General features: G+C 40.2%; 1 protein-coding gene across 1 annotated transcript in view; it reads right to left on the bottom strand.

Annotated features, from left to right (window-relative positions):
* Window positions 1-21,663, bottom strand: part of ctnnbl1 (catenin, beta like 1) — a 113,824-nt gene that overhangs the window by 71,425 nt on the left and 20,736 nt on the right. Inside the window, exons 2-6 of the mRNA XM_028812399.2 lie at window positions 19,473-19,655; window positions 14,001-14,107; window positions 9,376-9,515; window positions 4,537-4,634; window positions 3,876-3,969 (exon numbers count right to left, since the gene is read on the bottom strand). Coding sequence (XP_028668232.1) covers window positions 3,876-3,969; window positions 4,537-4,634; window positions 9,376-9,515; window positions 14,001-14,107; window positions 19,473-19,655 — 622 coding nt within the window. The remainder of the gene's footprint in view (window positions 1-3,875; window positions 3,970-4,536; window positions 4,635-9,375; window positions 9,516-14,000; window positions 14,108-19,472; window positions 19,656-21,663) is intronic.

Raw genomic sequence — 21,663 nt, 5'->3', positions numbered from 1 at the left:
TAAGGTCCAAAGAAGACATGGGTGAAGGTTTTCTCAGATTATATGAAAATAATGGTTTTCACCACAAACTGATGCCTGTGATGTTGGCGAGTGGTACTGGCAAGCCTGGGAAATGGCCCTCAAAATGGTGGTGGGTGGACAGGAAACTTGTTGTATAATTGTATTGGTACAATCTTCTACGGCGTCAGGAAAGGCATCCAGCTGGAAAAATTGCGCTGAAACCTATAAAACATCCACTCCACGTAGAAGTCGGCAAAGAATACGATGATTGTTACAATCTCCTGGGTGAACAAAGCACATCACAATGTGCTGCTCTGTCCCTAAGGGTACCAAAATGGATTAGGTCTTTCTGATTTTATCCTATTGATTAATTTGCTCAGTAGCTTCCCAGGGACCCGATCTGAACAAAGCAACAAATGCCATTTCCCTGCAGCAAGAATCAACTGGGAAAACTACATCAGAAAAAAAAAAAGTTACTGAGATGCTTCGCTGGCAGCCATGGAACCAAGTATCTCTGGCAGAATTCAGATACGTGGTGTGGGCACCTATTAGCAAACATTCTGATTACTGCCATCCAATGGAGGGGCATTTCATTCAGGGCTGGTTTCTGCCTTGCACTTGATAGAATACGGGCACGGATAATGAAAGGCCTTCAGTAAAATTGACGGGCCAGTGGTAGGCTGCATGGCAGTCCCGGTCAAAACTTGGATATCTTATTGGGCATAAAGTGACTCACTATGAGTAGAACAATGATTAAACTTTATATGCATTTTAAAGCAAATCAAACAATACGAGGGTAGTAACGTACCTGATACACCGCACAAGCTAGCAAAAATTAGCACTTGAATATCCCTCAAAAAGGTGTTTTTGTACTTAATGTCATTTTAACATTTTGTAATTACTATATTATTATTAAATGATCACACAAGTAAAAATAAGTTCTTGTATATAAAAGTTGTCCTGTCCAACTTGTTTCACAAGCACAGTGATATTTAATGTATATTGCCGGCTCTGCCTTTATCCACAGTATATAGAAATGGGAATCCGCCTGCTTCTGCAGACAGACAAGCCTTTAAACAGTCGGGGTCTCCATTCAAAATTAAAAAGCCACACACAGATCCCAAATTGGGCCACCACACGGAGTACCTGTCCCACATCTTGCCCTGCCTCGGAGCACTCCGGGATTGATGTCAGAAGTCGCACAGAGACCATGCAAAGCAAAACAGTAGATGATGAGATGCTCTATTACATGCAGGTGTCTGGCCTCAAGTAGGAGGTTGCCTTGTGCCAGATGGTGTTGAAACAGATGCTGAATCAAGTCTGAATAGCAACAGCATTTCCAGGCAATACATGGCTTCAGCATCAAATAAAACCTCACAAATAAGCAAAGACTCCACTATGAAGAGATTAAGATGCTTGCATATGTGCTTCCTCTGCAAGAATTCACTATGATCCTTGCACAGCATGTGCCATCTTCATAAATACTAATAACCCACTTTGTACTCCATGAACTTTCTACCCTGCGAGATACAGAGTTCAAGATCCACACCTGCCCACTAGTCCAATACAGCTTGATTTTATTTAATTTTCTTTTTAATGTTTAAAAACTGCACTCCATTTTAAAATAAGAGGTGTCTGAACTTTTTAAAAACGAACCCCATGAAGGCTCCCACCCAGCAAAAATGTGCAAGGGACCTCCAAGGTTAAACGTTTAGGGATACAGTTTTGCTCCAACAATCCAGAGTGTGCTCTATCAGTCCTACAGTAAATGTAATCTTCCAGGAGAAGATTTCACATTTACTGATGTGAACTCATCCTACTTAAAACAGTATCTTAAATTTTCACAGCTACTTAAGTGTGGATTTAAACTGCTGGAAAGAGTGTGATTTTTAGAAATCGTAGTCAAGCAACTACTCACGCTGCCTGATAGAGTCGTTAATCACGTATGTACTCAAATTGTACAAGAAAATTCAGTCCAACTTACATGCAATGACATAGGTGCTCAGAATGTGGGTGTATAATATGGCCACAGGTAGTGATAAAAGTGCTATATAAAAAATTAAGGAAAAATAATGTAGCAGCTACACACACTATGTGGCCTCATTTAAGGATCACTACCGCATGGAATACAACTACAGTACTGTGCAAAAGTTTTAGGCAGGTGTGAAAAAATGCTGTAAACAAAGAATGCTGTCAAAAATGGAAGGGTTAATCATTTATTTTCAATCAATCAACAAAATGCAGTGAATGCAGAGAAATCTAAATCAAATCAATATTTGGTGTGACCACCCTTTGCCTTCAAAACAGCATCAATTCTTCTGGGTACACTTGCAGTTTTTGAAGGAACTCAGCTGGTAGGTTGTTCCAAACATCTTGGAGGACTAACCACAGATCTTCAGTGGACGTAGGCTTCCTCACATCCTTCGGTCTCTTCATGTAATCCCAGACACACTCGATGATGTTGAGGTCAAGGCTCTGTAGGGGCCACACCATCACTTCCAGGACTTCTTGTGTTTTTCTTTACGCTGAAGATAGTTCTTAATGACTTTGGCTGTATGTTTAGGGTCGTTGTCCTGCTGCAAAATAAATTTGGGGCCAATCATACGCCTCCGTGATGGTATTGCATGATGGATAAGTATCTGCCTGTATTTCTCAGCATTGAGAACACCATTAATCCTGACCAAATCTCCACCTCCATTTGCAGAAATGCAGCCCCAAACGTTCAAGAAACCTCCACCATGCTTCACTGTTGCCTGCAGACACTCATTATTGTACCGCTCTCCAGCCCTTCGACGAACAAACTGCCTTCTGCTACAGCCAAATATTTCAAATTTTGACTCATCAGTGCAGAGCACCTGCTGCCATTTTTCTGCACGCCAGTTCCTATGTTTTCGTGCATACTTGAGTCGCTTGGCCTTGTTTCCACATCGGAGGTATGGCTTTTTGGCTGCAACTCTTCCATGAAGACCACTTCTGGCCAGACTTCTCCGGACAGTAGATGGGTGTACCTGGGTCCCACTGGTTTGTCAGTTCTGAGCTGATGGCACTGCTGGACATCTTCAGATTTCGAAGTGTAATAAGCTTGATGTGTCTTTCATCTGCTGCACTAAGTTTCCTTGGCTGACCACTGCGTCTATGATCCTCAACGTTGCCCGTTTCTTTGTGCTTCTTCAAAACAGCTTGAACAGCACATCTTGAAACCTCAGTCTGCTTTGAAATCTTTGTCTGGGAGAGACCTTGCTGATGCAGTAGAACTACCTTGCGTCTTGTTGCTGTGCTCAATCTTGCCATGACATGAAACTGTCTTCCACAACCTCACCTTGGTAGCAGAGTTTGGCTGTTCCTCACCCAGTTTTAAGCCTCCTACACAGCGGTTTCTGTTTCAGTTAATGACTGTGTTTCAACCTACGTGTGACATTGATGATCATTAGCACCTGCTTGGTATAATTGGTTGATCATACACCTGACTAGAATCCTACAAAATCCCTGACTTTGTGCAAGTGGACCTATAAGAATTGATGCTGGTTTGAAGGCAAAAGGTAGTAACACCAAATATTGATTTGATTTAGATTTTTCTTTTGTTCGCTCACTTTGCATTTTGTAAATTGATATCATTATATTTCTGAAAGCATTCTTTGTTTACAGCATTTTTTCACACCTGCCTAAAACATTTGCACAGTACTGTACATGACAGATGAATGTAGCCAAGCTGATTGGAGGATCACAAATACAACTGGGTTCAGCAGCAAGGATGACACAAACACACACACACCCCATTAAGCTGGCATTTTCCTTTCAACATCTAACATTTTATACTTAAGTGTAAAAAGTGAAAAATAGCACTGCCCAGCCCAGCTCAGCTCTGGCCTACTCACCTAGGGTGTTGTAGACTCCCCCTGCCTCCTCCTTCACCTGCTCGTCCAGCCGCTCCATGTTCTGTACAAGTAACGCTACAACCTGGCCTTCCAACTGGTAAACAGAAAATTGAATTGAATTCAACAAGATGCCATGATGCTGGGGCTAAACTGAGTAACAAAGCAATTGTATAAGAAATGCACTTTAGGTCAGCTCACTTTCCAGTGCAGGGCACAAAAAAGGCAACATGATTTCAGTCTATAGATTTGGGGATTTTCAATTTCAGTTTAACGCTATTCTTTTTGCCTGTTGCATGGTACTGTGCACTTCATAGATCTAAATGGTATGCTGTTATACAAAGACTACATCACAGACAGGTCTGATATTAGTAGTTACCAACTGACACACTTTGTCATTTCAGCACGGCTATAATACATTTCTTCAGTAACTTACATACCACCCATGTACGTAAAAAGGTGCCAGTGACTACCAAGAAAAGCCACAATTTTATTGATTTAACCCTCACCACTTACTCATTAAATGGCGGTCAGAAAATCACTTCACTAATAAAGTATCCATCCATACTAACAATTAAACATTTGCACCATTTTCTAAATGACTTTGAAATGGTCCTCACTACCGACAGGCACTATAAACATTACAGCACAGACATGTACTTACCAGTGCATCGATCAACACTTCAGCTCCTTCCTCACTCTCATGGAGCGTATCAATGTCTGTCAACTCCTGTAACAAATCCACTACTGCAATGGCAACATGTAACAGATTAAGGAAAAATGCCAGACACACAAATGACCAGAAATATAAAAATGGATGAATCACTATTCACATTTCATACGTGTAGCATCAAGACTGGTGAAGCAGGCATTCTGTCGAAAAGCTGCAGTCCAAACACCTAGAAGAGCCTGGCTACTTTTTCATACTCTGCAGAGGCCATGTTCACAGAAAGTATGCAACTCACTGCGGTTTTTTTAAATCAATTCAGAAGTATAAATGTGTGTTACCATTCACAAGCAAGAATAACAAACTCTATGCAAAAGTTTGGACACCCTTGGCCAAATTACATATTTTGTTAACATTCAAAGTAATAAAATGCAACTTTGACAGCAAACAAACTAAAACCATGGCATTTTTATAAAAATGTTAACCTCCCTGGTTCCCTTTAACTGCCATTTCAGACGGAGGGAACTGCTTACATCTCTTTTTATAACCATCCCCTGCTTTGTAGACATCAGTTAGTTGCTTAGAAGATCCCAATGCTGTTGGGTGCTGCACAATGTCAAAGAGTCAAAAAGTCTATTAGGCTTTGGATTTGGTATCAGTTGACAATCTCTATATATAATCTTCATTTGGATCTTGATCTTTGTTTGTCCGCGAATGAATTAGAAGAAGAAGCACTAGATGGCAGTAGAGAGACAGGTAAAACATAGGCATTGCATTAAGAATCTCCTCCAGGGTTATACTGTACTACCGAAGACTGTAGTACTCCAGTCACACCTCAAAACACAGACATTCAAACTAAACAAATTGTTGTGCTTTAAATTAACTAATCTTTATATATAATCTTCATTTGAATTTTGATCTTTGTTCATCCACGAATTCCACGCATGCATAGACCACCTTCCAGTTTAGTACGTTGTTGTTACTCACGGATGTCAACAATGTGCCGGAATAACGAAAGGGGTGGTGGACAGTGTTACGCTGGTTAGCTCCTGAGGCCTGGTTAGAGAATGAGATTGCCGAAGATAAAAGGTACGTGCCTATGTAACATATGAATGAAAGAAAGACAGTGGGTAAAATGAATGACAATGTAACAGCACATTCCGGAAATTATTATTGTTACATTGTAGCCAGCGAGTGCTGCGCGTCTCACAGTTGTACCGAGGCTTGCTCACATGTCAGTGAAGTGATCCCTATTTATGCTTTAAAGGGCCTGGATACCTGTGTGTCCCCCTTTTATAACCATTGCTCCGTGTATATTGCCTTACTCTTTGGATTGCCACAAAGCAACCTGTGAGATTGGAGAAAGGTTGAGAAGAGATTGTGAGAGGAAACGACAGCGTCGTGAAAACGAGACGGACTGTGAACGGAGAGAAGCAGAAATGCTCCTACACCACCACATAATTACTATTTGGACAGTGATTCCGAGTAGGCCGTTCCTATCGAATCAATGTCCAAGGGTTTTCTTTTGGAATTTTGTTTCCCTTATAAAAAATCATAATGCTGTGCGACGAAGGGCCCAGTTCACGACTGGCAGCCGCGTTTAAACAGGGAGCCCTTCACAGACAACTTTAACACGTGCAACGTTGTTGAGCGCACATGGCTAGTTCCTAATAATTCTTGACCAGACCAACACCTAATGTCCTAACAGCTTCCGAAACCTTTACAGTGGAAAGGCAGTGTGATGTCATGGGCAACTTCTGTCTCTTGGGACATTGATCTTCATAACCGAAAATAAACTAGGGTGAATCATGGTATAGCAACACTCTTTGGTGCAAAATGAGTTTCAATAAAACAGTAGTATCCAAAAAGAGGGGTGCATTTCTAAAATCTTCATAAACTAATTGTCCTTAAAATACTGATGGTAAGGAAGGTAGAAATGAAAAATTAAATTCATAATTAATACACAAAATCAAAACCAGGTATAAAACCAAAGTCAGAATTGGCTCCTCCCATCTTGTCTCCATTGCTTGTATCTCTCTCTTGCTTACTCACTTCCTAGTATCCCTTGCCCACCAATAAGGTCTTCTCAGCAGGACTGAGAGACAGTCAAAACACCTTTGGTACCTGTTGGGACACAATATCCCCGGTTCGCTCTTTCTACCATCTCTGTCAATCTCTGCCAGACCCCTAGGTCTGAACTGCTCGGCAGGGTTGATCTGCCCCTGGAGTGCTGCTCCCCTCACTCTGCCACAGGGCTTTTCCAACCATTCTCCATTGCACTGGGCCCAACCTCGCAATCCTGCTCTTTTTTTCCTTGGTTTTCTCTCAATTCCTTTTTCTTGACCTACTCAGACCTTTTCACATCCCCATGAGGTTAGGTGGTTCCTTAACAATCCACAGAACATTGAGACATGGTTGCAAATGTGAATGACTAATAAGCTAATTACCCCTTTAAGTACTCCATGACCACACATCTCTATCACACACCCCACTCTCGCACATCTGAATCGCAGTATTCTTTAAAATATGCTGTACCTGCAGCGGTCTGTTCATGCCAAGGGTCCCAGACACACTTCAATACAAGCAGCTCAGACTTGTGCAAATGTCACATTTATTCTTTTTGCACATCTTTTCACATCAAATAAATCATAACTACAAATTAACACTGTCATAAAAATGCCACCGTTTTAGTTTGTTTGCTGTCAAAATTGTATTTCAGATGTTAAGATACGCATGTAAATTTGGCCCTGGCTGTCCAAACCTTTGCATGGAACAATTTGCTATACAGGTTTGTAAATCTTATGCAAATTGTAGCCTAAATGCAAATTTATACTTCTGTGTCAAGCCTACACCTTGAACTATGGAATAACCTAACATGCAACTCCTCAAAAATGTAACTGTGTGCCACATCGGTGTAGACCCCACAAAGACCCCTACGACTCTAGTTGGCCAGTTTGGTACTTACATACTTCCTGAAGCCCAATTCCATTCATCTTCTACTATTCAGAAGTCATCATAGGACAGATCGAGGAAAGACTCATCGAAGAAGTTCGAAAATAAACACGTTTGTATGATACCTCATCACAACACTATAAAGACAATCAGGTGGCGGCCACTTCGTGGCACGAAATATCAGCCCAACATCATCATGGAAGTTGGAGAACATATGAAAATGTGAAAAAAAATGCAAGGGATAAATTGGCCAAGTGTTCAGGCATGTGCTTGCTGCACAGAAGTACATACTGCATTCGACTGTGTTGGCTTGACATAGAAGTATAAATCAGCCTTTACTAATGTTTAAAAAGCAGCAACGCACTGCATTGGACAACCCCTCTCACCAAATGCACGCCTCCTTGAGGAACCATCAGAGTACACACAGCAAAAGACTCATTGCCCCCAAATGCAGAAGTGAACGCCACAGGAGATCTTTTCTACCTGTGGCAATAAGACTTTATAACTCCTCTACGTTCTGTAGGTGATCTTTTTCAGCCTTTATGGCGGTATGTTATTCCCACCCTGTCATCACAAGTAGCTAGCTCATTTTACTCAGGCACAAGTACTAAGTCACTTTTCATAACCTACACTAATAATCTGTACTTAATAATAATCTGTTATATTTTTGTAAATTTGCACAATTGTCATATGCCGTCGTATTTTTGTACATTTGCACAACTGTCATATTTTTGTATATTTGCACAATTACTATTTTTCTCTTTTTAAATCTTCATTGTACTATCTATTTCTCTTGTTGCACTGAACATGCCAATGACATAAGAATTTCCCTCGGGATGAATAAAGTTCTTATCTTACCTTCTTTGAACATGGCTGCTGTGGATCATTAAAAAAAAGAGCCTTGTGTTTTGCTGGGTTTGGCCAGGTGTGTACAAACTTTTGCAGGGAACTATATTTCCTGTGGGAGGCAGTGTATAATATACTGCGAGTACAGGTGAACATAACATACTGTGAGTACAGGTGAACATCTATGGCTGCCAAACAGTAGCATCCCTTTAACATTTAAAAGCCAAATTGAAATTGGACCACTTTAAAGTCAAAATGAAAACAGATCTTTGTAAAGAGCCTTGCTCAGTCTCAGAAAAAGCCAAATGAAACTCAGTCATTCAGTGTTGTAGGACAATAAAATGTGAAAGCATCCAAAGGGCTAAATACTTTTTCTAGGCACTGCAGGTAGCTTAGATAGTGAGCATTGGTTCTCGGCAAAAAGCCAGCCTTCTGCAAGCTCTCTTGTCCAAAGCAGACATCCATCATGCTCATCTACAGCATGTGCTTATTAGTCAGGGTCTGGTGAATATCAGAAACGTATGCATGAAGAAGGCTTTATCAACAGTCCACTTTTAGATCTGCTCCACCATGGTAAGCCCTGGGAGGTACTTTAACCCAGTACTAAATGCGGCTAATCAAAGATGGGTTTTGTCAAATAAATGCCACAGGAAGCATTTCGATTTAAAACCCCCGGAGCTGCTGCCCTTGGAAAGACCTATGGCACACAGCAGCTGGAAACTCAGAGGCAGGTAGGGAGGTGTTGCCTTATACCTCACTCCGCTAATCATAACTATCCATCATAAGCACTTGAGAAACTCAGTTGCCGTGGCAACAAGTGAATCATAAGCTGTCTGCTGCTGTGCTGTAACGGAAACGGCGCCTTCTCCCAGTCACTTCCCCACCTGCCCATTCAATACAAATGTCCTTAACTGGAGACAAAGCAAAGAGGCCTAGGCTGCCTATAAACTATAAAGACCCCCAAGTGCATAGAAAGGAAAGAAGGACCACTATGGGGCGGGGGAGGCGGGGGGGATAATCACACCACAAAAAGGATATCTGTATTCTCGTGACTTAGCAATCCAAGCAAGGAATGAACAGCATTGAGCTCCACCAGAAGATGGTAAAGGTCAGGCATGGTGGCAATTACATGAATCTCCTGGATGATGTCATTCAGATCAAGCTCAGACTCCATGAACCTGAGGAGAAAGGAAAAAGGAAACCTATAAATTTGAACCAAAGTGCTTTGCTGCCATAAGGGCAACACTTTGCACTTTCATGCTCAATCAAATACAAACCGAGATATTTAAAAATGAGGATGAAATGGACACAAACTGCACTGCCATAAACTATACCAAAGATCCAAGGAGATCACATACACGGATAAAATTGCTCTTTGAAGCACTTGAGTCAAAAGGGTCCAATACAGCGTGCAAGTTCCATATCCCAAACAAACATCCAATGGGCAAAGATGCAGGTCCACACTTGTCTTCATGGATGATAGAACTGCTGACAGCACAATGAATTCTGAGGTGTGCATAAACATCTCATCTGTTCAGGCTCCTGTAAAGACCTTCAAACTCTTTGGACGTTGCTTCATATAACAACAAGATAATGACCCAAATATACTGCTAAGGCAACACAGGAGTTTTTCAAAGCAAAAAAAAAAAAAAATTTGCCAAACCAGTCTCCTGATTTTAATCCAAAATGAGCAGACCTCCTACATACAGGATAGAAAATGTATGGGGACGAGCCCCCCGAAACAAGCAGGAGCTGAAGATGGCTGCATTAGAGGCTTGGCAGAGCATCACCAGAGAAGATCATTGGCACCTGGTAAGGTCTATGAATCGCAGACTTCTAGCTGCTGTTGCATGAAAAAGGATACGTGACAAAGTGGTAAACATGACACCAGCTTTAACAAACCTGCCATTGCTGTCTCCAAACATTGTGATGCCCTGAAATGAGGGAATCTCATATAAAAAGTGACTGAAATGTATGCAAATAACCTTAAAAATAAAAGTCTGCAATGTGCACTTTACATCACGTCAGAATTGTTTGATTAGTCATTTTAAACTGGAGATTAGGGGTAAATCAAGGATAATGCGTCTTTGTCCCAAACACTATGGAGGGTACTGTAGGCAGCATACGTTGTCTTGTAGAGTCCAAATCCCTGTATCTTATGTCACAATAACAAGAAAGATTAGATGAAAACTTTTGTTCCCTCTCAAAATTAAACAATTTCATGAAAACCTGTGCCTCAGTGATAAAGCTCAAACAAGGTTTCCTCCAAACATTTTTCTTTCAGATCTTTTTTTACTTCTATTTGGGTTTCCATGACACGTATTGTGTTCAAAACGGTCTCTGCCTTGCTGGTATCTGTTCCTGCCAGTCAGTAAATATGGTGGTTTCTCTGTCTGTACTACACTTCTTTTATACAAGACAAATCTTGATTCATTACCATTAAAATGTACATATATTATGATCTGTAAACACATTGCTTTAAGATTTACATCACTTGTAATGGTTCCATATTATGTATTCACATATACGTGCTTTTCCTGGTCTGTAACAGTCTGCATTGCAGGTGTTTATTTTGTTACATTCGCAAGCATAGTAACTTATATTTTGCATTTAGCGCTCTTAAGTTTTGTGAATCCTCCTTCTGTTACAGTATAGACAGGTACTTTACAGTTTTTTTTTCCTCCTGGCACCCACCCTGTAAAGGGGCCCTTGAAACGGCTCTGTTCCCATCAAAATATCACTGCCCTCCTCTGAATTTCAACTACAAAGCAAAGCTTTACTGTCAGTCTCCAAGAACAGCGAAGCACCATCTCCCTATTAAAATCTGGCATTATAAAAATCAGATTTTTATTTCTTTAATTGATATTTTACTACCCTATTACTAACCTCTGCTCACAGAGTCATATGGCTATGTATTTGATATCCTCCAATAATCTCACCAGGATAATGTATTCATAAACGTTAAGGTAAAATGAATGAGCTACACATTGAAAGCCCACTATTGCAGGGGTTCCCAACCTTTTTCACCCTGTGGCAGCTTTTCAAGTTAATTTACCCACAGCCTGTTTTGTTCAATAACTTAAGTTTACACTTCTACCGTAATAAAGCGATCAACAAATGGTAACTTTTAAGATACTGTTTTTAACACTCAAGTTCAAATAATAATAAAAGCACATAATCCTATTTCACAAAACAGGCCTATTTCAAATTTTCTTCTCATCTCCAGATTTCCTGAGCAAATTTACCCCATTGGGAACCTTTGCATTGTTGTATTTAGAAAGTTTTATTCACCTGTAAAAATACCACCAAATGAAAATAAAATGGCCAGTAATGCAGTTTACCCCATAACTGGCTTACATAAAATTATGAATGCTGCCATTTTTATTTCCTCCTTTGGTAATTCAATACAGAGCAGATATGCTGTGAGATGGTCAGGGGTCCACTGACAACGTACGAGTATTTTTAGGGAGTAAGGTAAGTAGACCAAAGAGTGTTTTGCAATTTGGCCAGTTATCTCCTTCCTTCTGCTCCTTGTTCCTTTGCTCAGTGTGTTAGCAGACAGCAAACATTCTAAGGACCCATGATTTGGGGGGGGTTTGAGGTGGGAGGGCAAGTTGAAGGTACTAGATGTGCCTGAATGGTCTCTTCATATGCTGTAATGTGTTTTACCTTTAAAATGGCGTACTGCCTGAAGTTGCATTTCAGGGTAAAACCAAACCATTTCCAAAGAGATCAAGAGCTAAACTCTTCTTTTTTTCTGATAGCCGTTCCAGGCAGCATGGGCAGAGTCATCATTGTTCCAATTAGAGCGAACATTGGAGATTTGTGGATTTCATTCAGGAGAACTTCTGGAAAATCAAAATGACTGCACTTCGAGATATTGACTTCTGCATTTAGTGTTTTTCTTAAGTATCTCATAAAATTGAAAATTCAATACATTTCTCAGGCCTAGTCTAAAGAGCACACATTCACCCCTTAAGTTATACCTGTACATGGTCAATAGATGCTAGCCAGGGTCCCACATGCTTCAGCAGACATGTGCAAATACCAACAAAGGAATACATGTTAAAGTTTGTGTTAAAGTGGCTACTACACAGTTAGCACATGTGTATATCTGGTAGTGTGCAGTACGCCAAGACATATCTACTTTGACACAGAAAACTTTTAAGTTGCACAAATAGTTTTTGGATGGTTACACTCATTCTTAAAGCAAAGTCAAAATGAGGCAATAATTGTTCATAGACATGAAAGCATTAAATGGCCTGTAAACTGGGCCTATGTCCACACTATGTTCCTAATTTAAAACAGCATTTTTAAACTGTCCTTACTAGTGTTTTCACCTCGCCTACACTTAAATGACTGAAAATGCATATGATGTAGAGGTTTGTCAGTACTGGGACTGCACACATCAATGGAAAAAATCCTTGAAGGGACGGCAATTCTGCCGGCCACAAGATTGAACACAGAACTGTAGTGACCAATAAATGATTGGTCTTGTGTGCATGTAAGCAGCATTCAAAGTGCACAAATGATAATTTAAACACATACAGGTAAGCAACCCTACACGTGCTGCAGAAAGCGACTCTTATGTCCATTATATTAGAATATGGTTTTTGTTCATGAATAGTAACCAGAGAATAAGAGTTTGTAATGAGCAGGATTCTATCAGGAATGGGCTACGTAATCAGTAGGCACAAATCAGAGAACGTTTGGAGTGTGTTTTCAAAAGTATGCGGCTTCATCCATCCACATTGTAATGTTGAGCCAGCGTTTTCAAAAGGAACACGAATCTGGAGAGAATTTTCAAAAATTTTCCGCTTTCAGGGGTTAAAAACGCTGGGGTAATATGGACAAAAGGCAACTACTGAAACTCATGCCTGCATTTTAAACAAAAATGTAGACGTGTGGACAGAAGCCTGGGCCCCCAGATGTAAAAGATGGGGTTGAAGGAGGACCCTTAATCCTACTAAAAAAAATTCTCCTGCCAAACCTCAAACCAGCTCCACCAATTCCTAATCCAGTTCCTAGCAGTACACAAAGACCTAAAAAAAAAAGGTTTTGTCCACAACATTTTAAGAGAAGTTTAGCAGTTCTGTAGTTAAGTTTTCCATTGGAAGCTGACACAAAAGAAAAAAAGAAGCACAATGCAAATCTCCAATAAGCATTTTGTACTAAAAAAAGTGGACGCTTAAAAGTTATGACTGCTCAAGCCCATCTGTAATAAAAGCAAACGGATACTTCAAGGTGGCCATAAACAAACATCAGACCATTTTGACATTTTTAAATAAAAACTCTTTCCATCTTGTGTGTTTACTGGTGGAATGGTCCCCCAGTGTAATGAGCTGACAGCAGTGAAATCAGTAACACTTGCTGGAGGAGAAGAATGATCAGTCAGCAAAGAAACAAAAACTTTCTGGCCACTATTTCTGGAAACAACAAACTGACAAATGAAGTGGTTGTCTTTGCCCCAAGGGTGTGCTCAAAATTCCAAAAATTAAACTAGCACCTGTGGAGTGCTGTGTCTAAACATAACAAAATGCCAAAAATAATGTGATACACATTCTGTCAGTTGTGATCATACAAGTTGTTGTCTATACTCTTAAAATGCTGCCAAGATTAGGCAGAGAGTTACCCTCCCAGGACACCACCTCCTTTTTACGTACTTTTCAGGATTGTCAGGAAACTTAATGCGTAGTTCCTGGTTTTTATACGATCTCTTCTCAAATGTCAAAATCATCTTCTTGATAGAACTTTCATCCAGTGGCTCTCCCTGTTACAAAGCAGAAACAAGCAATTGAATTAAACACACAGAAAAGACGACCTTAATTTCTAGACACTTCTACATAACTTTGTTCAAGTTCATATTCCAGTGCCCAACTCCTCATTGTTGTAAACCAACAAAAAATGCCAGTAACACCGACTTAAATAACCAGTAGAGTGTGGTGTGCTGTAAGACAAACGAGCGTGTAAGATGGGGAGATGAACAGGAAAGGCACCGTTAGTTAGCACAAACATCGTGAATAGTGCCTTTGTGGGAGTGACGTGAGTTTTAAGCTATTAAAAAGGCAACTAAAGCAATCTAGAGTGAATGTTAACAAAAATTAGTTAAGAGTGATGCAGGATAACCATAAAAATGCATAAGACGATAGAAGGTGAAGGAAACAAGTGCAAGGAACTCAGACTGATAATAAAGTTGAGGCCGAAAATTGACACACACCTTCTGAATGCTCTTTTTGACCTCTTGCTGTTGTGCCTGGTATTCCTCAGAGTAATTAATCTAGAACAGTGACCGTATCAGTTGTTCCATTTTAATAATGTCCTTATTTGCCTATTTTGTTTTTTTTTTTATATTTGTATTGATTTTATTTAAAGCAAATAACATTCCATACAATAAAGTCAAACTAAACAAACCAAAATGCTGCTCCCACCCAAGAGAAAGAGGAGAGCCAACAACCAGAGCAAATCATTAAAAGCAGCAAGGAAGGAAAAGTATCCTTATCCCCAATATAGATGCTTATTCTAAATTGTTATCGATTAGAACCTGCTATACTGTACAAAAGTTTTGAACAGATCCTGTAAGTGAGAAAGTGACGGTTTCCAATTTCAAATAGTATAAAACATCAGTTGCCAACCGACTTAAAACAGGTGGGTGGGATTCTTCCAACTTAGCAATGTATGTCTACGTGCTAGTAGTGAGGTAAAGATAATTACAGTTTGTTAGTCCTTCTCAATTTTAGGCCCATCTGGGATTTTGGCTGATTTATTACCATTTTTTTTTTTTGCTTTATTGGTTTTCGGAATATCTTTATTTTGAGATTGAATCAGAAGGCCTCTGAAGTGACACCAGCTTTCATTTATAGTTGCCAAGATTATATTTCTTATTACTTATACACATTGTGTTTTCTAGAGATACTTCATCTCCATAAAGTCTGCGATCCACAAATTACAACTCTTTGCATTGGTAAACATGTGTGTGAATTTGAACATGCTGTGATCACTGTTGCTTAAAAGTATCAATAACTTCTGTTTTTAACACTTTGTCTTTATTGTTTGATAAGAGGAGATCTAGACAGGCGTTACCACATGTTGGGCTTTAGACAAAGTGGGCGAGGAAACTCATTTGTCATCAGCACCATTGTAGTTTCCTCTTTTGTATTCCCAATGTTTGGAAAATTTCAATAGCCCACAATCACATCATCCTCTTTCTTGAACAAAATGGTTTTATTTGATTAAATAATATGCCATTATCTAAAACATCAGAATCTGGCAGCATGTTGCAAACTCCAATAACCAAACCTCTGGCTTTCTTCATTACTATCCCAATTAAGAAGCCACCTCCATGCTTTGTATTTGGGATAATGCGCCTTGGCTAGCTCCATATATAGCAGTGATCATGATGGCCGAACAATTCCATTTTTTTCTTAATCTAACAACAGATTACTCCTCCAAAACGCCAGGGGCCTCATGCATAACGCCGTGCATAGAATTCGCACTATAACATGACGCAAGCACAAAAGCCGAAATGTGTTTACACACAGAAAAATCCAGATGCAGGAATCTGTGCGTACGCAAACTTCCATGATCTTCCGCTACATAAATCCCGATCAGCGTAAAAAGTAACGCTCGTGCACGCGCCTCCTGTCCCACCCCAACTCCTCCCAGAATTACGCCTCTATGAATATGCAAATCAATAATAGCCCTTAAGCTCAGCCTTCTGTGAAAAAACAATGGGAAAAGCATGGGGGAAAATTTAAGAATTTCAGCGAATACCAAGTGGAGGCAAGGAAAAACTTACTATTTGTTGGTTTAAACAGTTATATAAACAACAAAAGGAAGTTGATCGAGTGACAGAGTGTTGGAGAAACTCGAAAGCTCAAGTTCACAAAGTTGCACAGTGCCCAAAATAAAAAAGTTGTCACATATCCAAGTCGCCGTGAAAAGACGAGTCGTAGCCCACTGTCTGAGTGTCATATGAAAGCTTATTAGGGTACAGAGAAAAAAATAGGCACACAGTGGGGGGAAAAAAAAGCAGGAAATGTCAACTTTAATCTCGAAATTTCCACTTTTATCACATAGTTTATTTTGTCATTAAAGTAGAACATCATACACTTCATCTTAAAAATCGGTTAATTTATTAGTTTCTCAAATCCCATCGTAACTAAAGTAACACGTTAAATGCTTTGTTTTGTATTTGATCTTCTTTGTGCTCCGTGTGTGAATCACTACGTGCTTCTTAAACGGGCTTTCTCCTCCTCCAACAGGACACAGAATCCATTACATTCGTGATATAACAGCTGTCTGAATAATTAAAATACTGAGATGTATACGCGATATCTTTTTCATGATGATAGGAATGAAAGCAAGTTATTAAACCTGGGAACACGGAGGCGGTACTGTCTCTTTCAAACGTACTAACCTCTAATTCCTGTCCTTTTTTTTTATCCAATACCCAATCGCCACACAATCAGCTCTGTAATAGACGGTAAGCCATCTGTAAGCTCAGAACGCTGATTCTTCAAAACTTTTAAGGAACATTGAAATATCTTTGTAGTACGTGTTTAATTATTCTACCCATCCAGCATACAGCAATCAATCAGGATCAATCTGAACTAGCTAGCGCTGCGGCACCGTGTCCTCACATGTTTAACTTCATTTAAATAATCTGTATTGTTAATAATTAGTTTTATCTGTATAATATAATCAACATATTTTGCTGCATTTCATCTTAAAAAGGATATCGATATCATATGTAAATACGCGCTTTATAAAGTGGCGCAGGTTGTGCAATATTATAACTGCAATGCAAGTTTGCAATGAGGTAATTGTACTTAAAGTACAAACAGTTCTACAAGGAGCACTTGATGGGCTGATTGACTGTGTTTAAAGTTCTTGGGATGAAACTGTTTCTGAACCGCGAGGTGATATAAATACTCCGAGTGGTGCAGTGAGAGTAATGTGGAAAAAGATGATCCGTGGCAACCCTTAAAAGGGACCAGCTGAAAGAAGAAAAAGAAGGTGCAGTGACAGTAACAATGCTAAAGCAGTTATGGTATTTGGAATACTATGGCTATTCCCTGGACCATTATATTGATACTGGTTAATTACAATCAGATGCATTACACTAACAATCAATATCCGGTTAATTTCAGTGTATTTATAAAGCCGCGTCAGGGATTTTGATCTGAAAAAGAAAGGGTAACCACACAAACAGTAGCACTGCTTTGACGCTGGGTGCTGCCAGTCTGCAAATCCAGGTGGAGAACTTGCGTACACCAGGGTATGAGGTACCATGGAAAAGTGCGTGGCTTTACGCCAAGTTTAGGTTTTATACATCACAATTTGAACGTAGAAACGTTCTTACGCAACATTTCTGTGCATAAGCACAGTTTATACATGAGGTCTTTCGCCCGATTATCACCTACAAACTCTAGTCTGACCTTTTTTTGTTTTCTGTCATGCAGTTCACGGCGATGAAGAACTCACTTAATGGTGGATGAAGATACTGCAGTACCTGATGCTTCCAACTCCTACACCAGTTCCTGTTGTCTTAGGGGTTCGGATGGAGCTTTCACAACAAAGCTCATTCACCCCTGGGAGTTCATTTGTGCCTCATTCCTGAACACTGCACAGTCTGCGTGGTCGCTAGATACAAATATTTGCATTGAATTGTTTTATATAAGCTTGTGGTCCCTTCCATTGTTTGAAAATTGCACTTAAGGAGGAATTGGTCTTGTGGAGGTCTACAATATTTTTTTCGAGGTCTTGACTAAACTGCTAGGATTTTCCTCATAGGCAACAAGGCACTAGACTAAATGAAGGCCTTTAAATACAGCTACAGGAGCACTCCCAAATAACTCAAGACAGGCTTCTTCTAAAAGTCTTTACATCAATTTCTGGAATCTTCCAAGATGTTTAAACAGACATTCAGCTGTATGTAGGTAAAAACTTTGACCTGCTGAAAATCTAATTTAGGAAATAAAAGCTAAAATCAATCCCTCTCTTAACTATTATTACAATTTTGCCACTTATGGGGAAAAAGTAGATACCCTTACCTAGGTGTATGGAAGCTTCTGGCCTCAGTTCTATTTTATTTATTTTTTTAATAACCCTGGCTGTATTTTCACATACTACTGGGCTCTTGACTTTGCTGACAATGCTGTGATCTTCGCAGAGTCAATGGGGGCTCTGAGTGAGGAGTCCGAGTATCTGGGCTTGCGAGTGTCCTGATAAAAAACAAAGATCCAGGCCGTTAATGACCTCTTGGGCACGGCCATCAGCAGCGTGTGTCTGAGAGAGAGTGTTAACCTCGTTGAAAGGTTTACTTACCTCGGCAGTAATATTCATGTGTCTGGTGACTTCCTATGAAGTCAGTAGATGGCTTGGGAAAGCATGGGGGTGGGGGGGTGGGGGGGGTCATGAGGTCGCTGGAAAGGGGAGTGTGGCACTCCAGATATCTGCAAAAGGACGAAGGTCCAAGTCTTTAGAGTCCTGGTGCTTCCTGTCTTGCTATATGGTTGCGGGACATGGACACTCTCCAGTGATCGGAGACAAAGACTGGACTCCTTCAGTACTGTGCGTCTTCAGAGAATCCTTGGGTACCGCTGGTTTGACTTTGTGTTGCTCATGGCGTCCTGAATGAGGCACATTACCTGCATTGTGAGGGAGCCATCAGTTATGGCGCGATTCCCCGAGGGTCATTGTTGAGGATCCAAGCAGCTACACCAGGCCCAGGGGACGGCCATATATCACTTGGCAAATAGATGGCCATTTGTGGAGGGTGGGACTGGACCGCGTGTCTGCCTGGGGAGTTGTTGAGTGGTTGTTGCAGCAACACGCTGTACCAGTCCTTGCTCCCAAACCTGACCTATGACTTTACGGGTCAGGTTGAAAAGGAAGACTAAACCACACACAGCCTTGAGGTTGACCAAAGGAGCCAAAGCTTCAGATAATGTATCTCATGAATGTGGACCAGCACTAAAGATCAAACTTTGCCATTTTCTTACGCTTTCCAACACCTTGCCAGAAGGCTTCTGAAGTCTAACGGTTACTCCTCACCAATCCTTTCAAATTTCACTCACTTCCTGAAAAGTGAGCTCAGAAAGTTAAATATTAAAATGTAGGCAGCTGCCTCTTACCTCGCGCTCTTCGTCATTGTCCATGAGCTTCTCATAAGCCTTTTTGTCTCCTCCAGAATCATCTTTGTTTTGTTCAGTCCTGTCTATATGCCTACTTAAATCTCGAACTCCAGGTAAACGATGTCTTCCTCTGGGCTCGTCTTCCACATCCTCCTCTCGGGGTCGCTTGGCTCCTCTGTCGGGCTGTGGGGAAAGAAGGAATGTATTAAATTAAAAACAACCAGGAGTGGTATCCCCTAGACTTTCTGGTACACTCAGATATCCATCCTCATATTTGTGGAGTAAACTGTAAGACAACGATTATATTTTTATACTAGCCATCCCCTGCAGCTCCGCCCACATAGTAATGAAGCAGGACAGTGAGGAGGGCCCCGTCCAGCTCCCTACTCCTAACGTCACACTTCCCCTTCCCATCGGCCCACAGCTTCTATCTCAGATTAGCGTGAATATATCACTCCTGCAAGTGAACTATGATACTTAACGCGATAAGAGAAGTCGCAAAATCAACTGGAATGTTCAAGAAAATTATAGAAAAAAAAACCCTGATTTAAATCCGTTAAGTAGTTCCCTCGTTCGCTAGCTAAGCAGAGGTAAGGAACACGACCGGAGGCTAGTGCATGAGTGAGGAGGGCCTCAGCCCGCTGCATCTCTTGGAATTGCACAAACAAATCAGTACCTCAAGCAAACTATGATTATTAGTGCAATGAGAGAAGTCGCAAAATCAACCAGAATGTTCAAGCAAATTCTAGGAAAAAACCCGATCTAAATCCGTTAAGTAGTTTTTTTATATATCTATAGAGATAGATCTATCTATATATCTCTATCCATCTATAGAGAGAGATTATGTATATTAAAAGAACCAACAACAACAAATCAAATAAATATATTGAATAATTATTATAAAAGTTTAATAAATCAGACTGTGCAGCTGCACGAATTAAAGGTAAAGCACCACTTCCAATTAGCAGAAATAGGCCAAATGTTTACAGAAATATACGTTTTGTACCGGATACCTGTATGCAAAATGTGGTTGTCCTCAGTGAAAATGTACTCAAGTTATCATGTTTACACAAACCCATACACAGACACACACAATTTCAAAAATGTTATTTTCGGACGTTTTAGTTGAGATTCATCAAAATCTCAAAACGGAATTATTGGAGGATTCCAGTATTTTCCCTGTACTTCATATAGGAGAAAGTAAAAAAAAAAAAAGGGAAGTTAACCAAAGGAACTTGTATTGGCCTTTTACTGTTTAGTGCATTTCACTGTCCAGAGACGAACCTTTTCATTTTAAGCAAACTGAGATTAAGACGTGGCATGATGGAAGGGTTTAAAATTACAAAGGAAATTAGTATGGTGGATCCCTTTCTATTAATTTAAAATAAGTTTCCAACTACATCCCCATGTTCATTTTAGTAGAATTGAAGGACAAAATTTGAATAAATGTTACAAAGTTTTTCTTCACACAAAGAAACAGACACATGGCATAAATTACTAAGGAGTGGGGTGGAAAGTAAGACTTTAGGGACCTTTAAATCTCAACTTGATTTTATTTCAGACAATTTAAGGGACTAGGATGGACCACCTCATTGGGATGAGTGGTCACAATTGTTCTAAAAGTTTTTAATCAGGCACTTTATGCTTCCAATCTGTACTTTATAATTAAGTGGATAACCGCAGTTCAACAGTAGATGATAAGCAACTTCTGAAAGTCTCCAGGTATTATAGCTTTTCTTACTAGCCGTGGTGCCAGAAGGTGGCATTTAGCTCACAAAAAGTAATAATTTCACTGAACTATACACAGGACAACAATGACTCTATAAATATACACTCAAGGTTCTCTTATAGAATATAAAAGCCCAGTGATAATGAGCATTGAAAATGCAAGGCACAGAATAACACTAAAGCATCCAAAAAACATCACAATGGTGGGTGACGCTGGAGAAATAAGGCAACTGGGAGTGTTGGAGAATTGATAATGGAAGCCACTGAATGACACTAAGCATCAGAAACCTCACTATGGTGGGTCAGACTGGTGAAAACGGGCGACCGGGAGTGTAACATGTTCTTCTTCACAAGTAAAACAGAGGTGGAGTGCTACAACAAAGCAACAAGGACTAAAGGAGATCCGTGTCGGGGAATTAAATAGAAATCGAGCCTCTAAATGAGCTACAAAAAAACGCCATCA

Source organism: Erpetoichthys calabaricus, chromosome 10 (assembly GCF_900747795.2).
Source record: "Erpetoichthys calabaricus chromosome 10, fErpCal1.3, whole genome shotgun sequence".
Classification (NCBI taxonomy): Eukaryota; Metazoa; Chordata; class Cladistia; order Polypteriformes; family Polypteridae; genus Erpetoichthys; species Erpetoichthys calabaricus.
The sequence above is the reverse complement of the archived record's forward strand: the minus strand, read 5'-3'. Positions and strand labels throughout refer to the sequence as shown.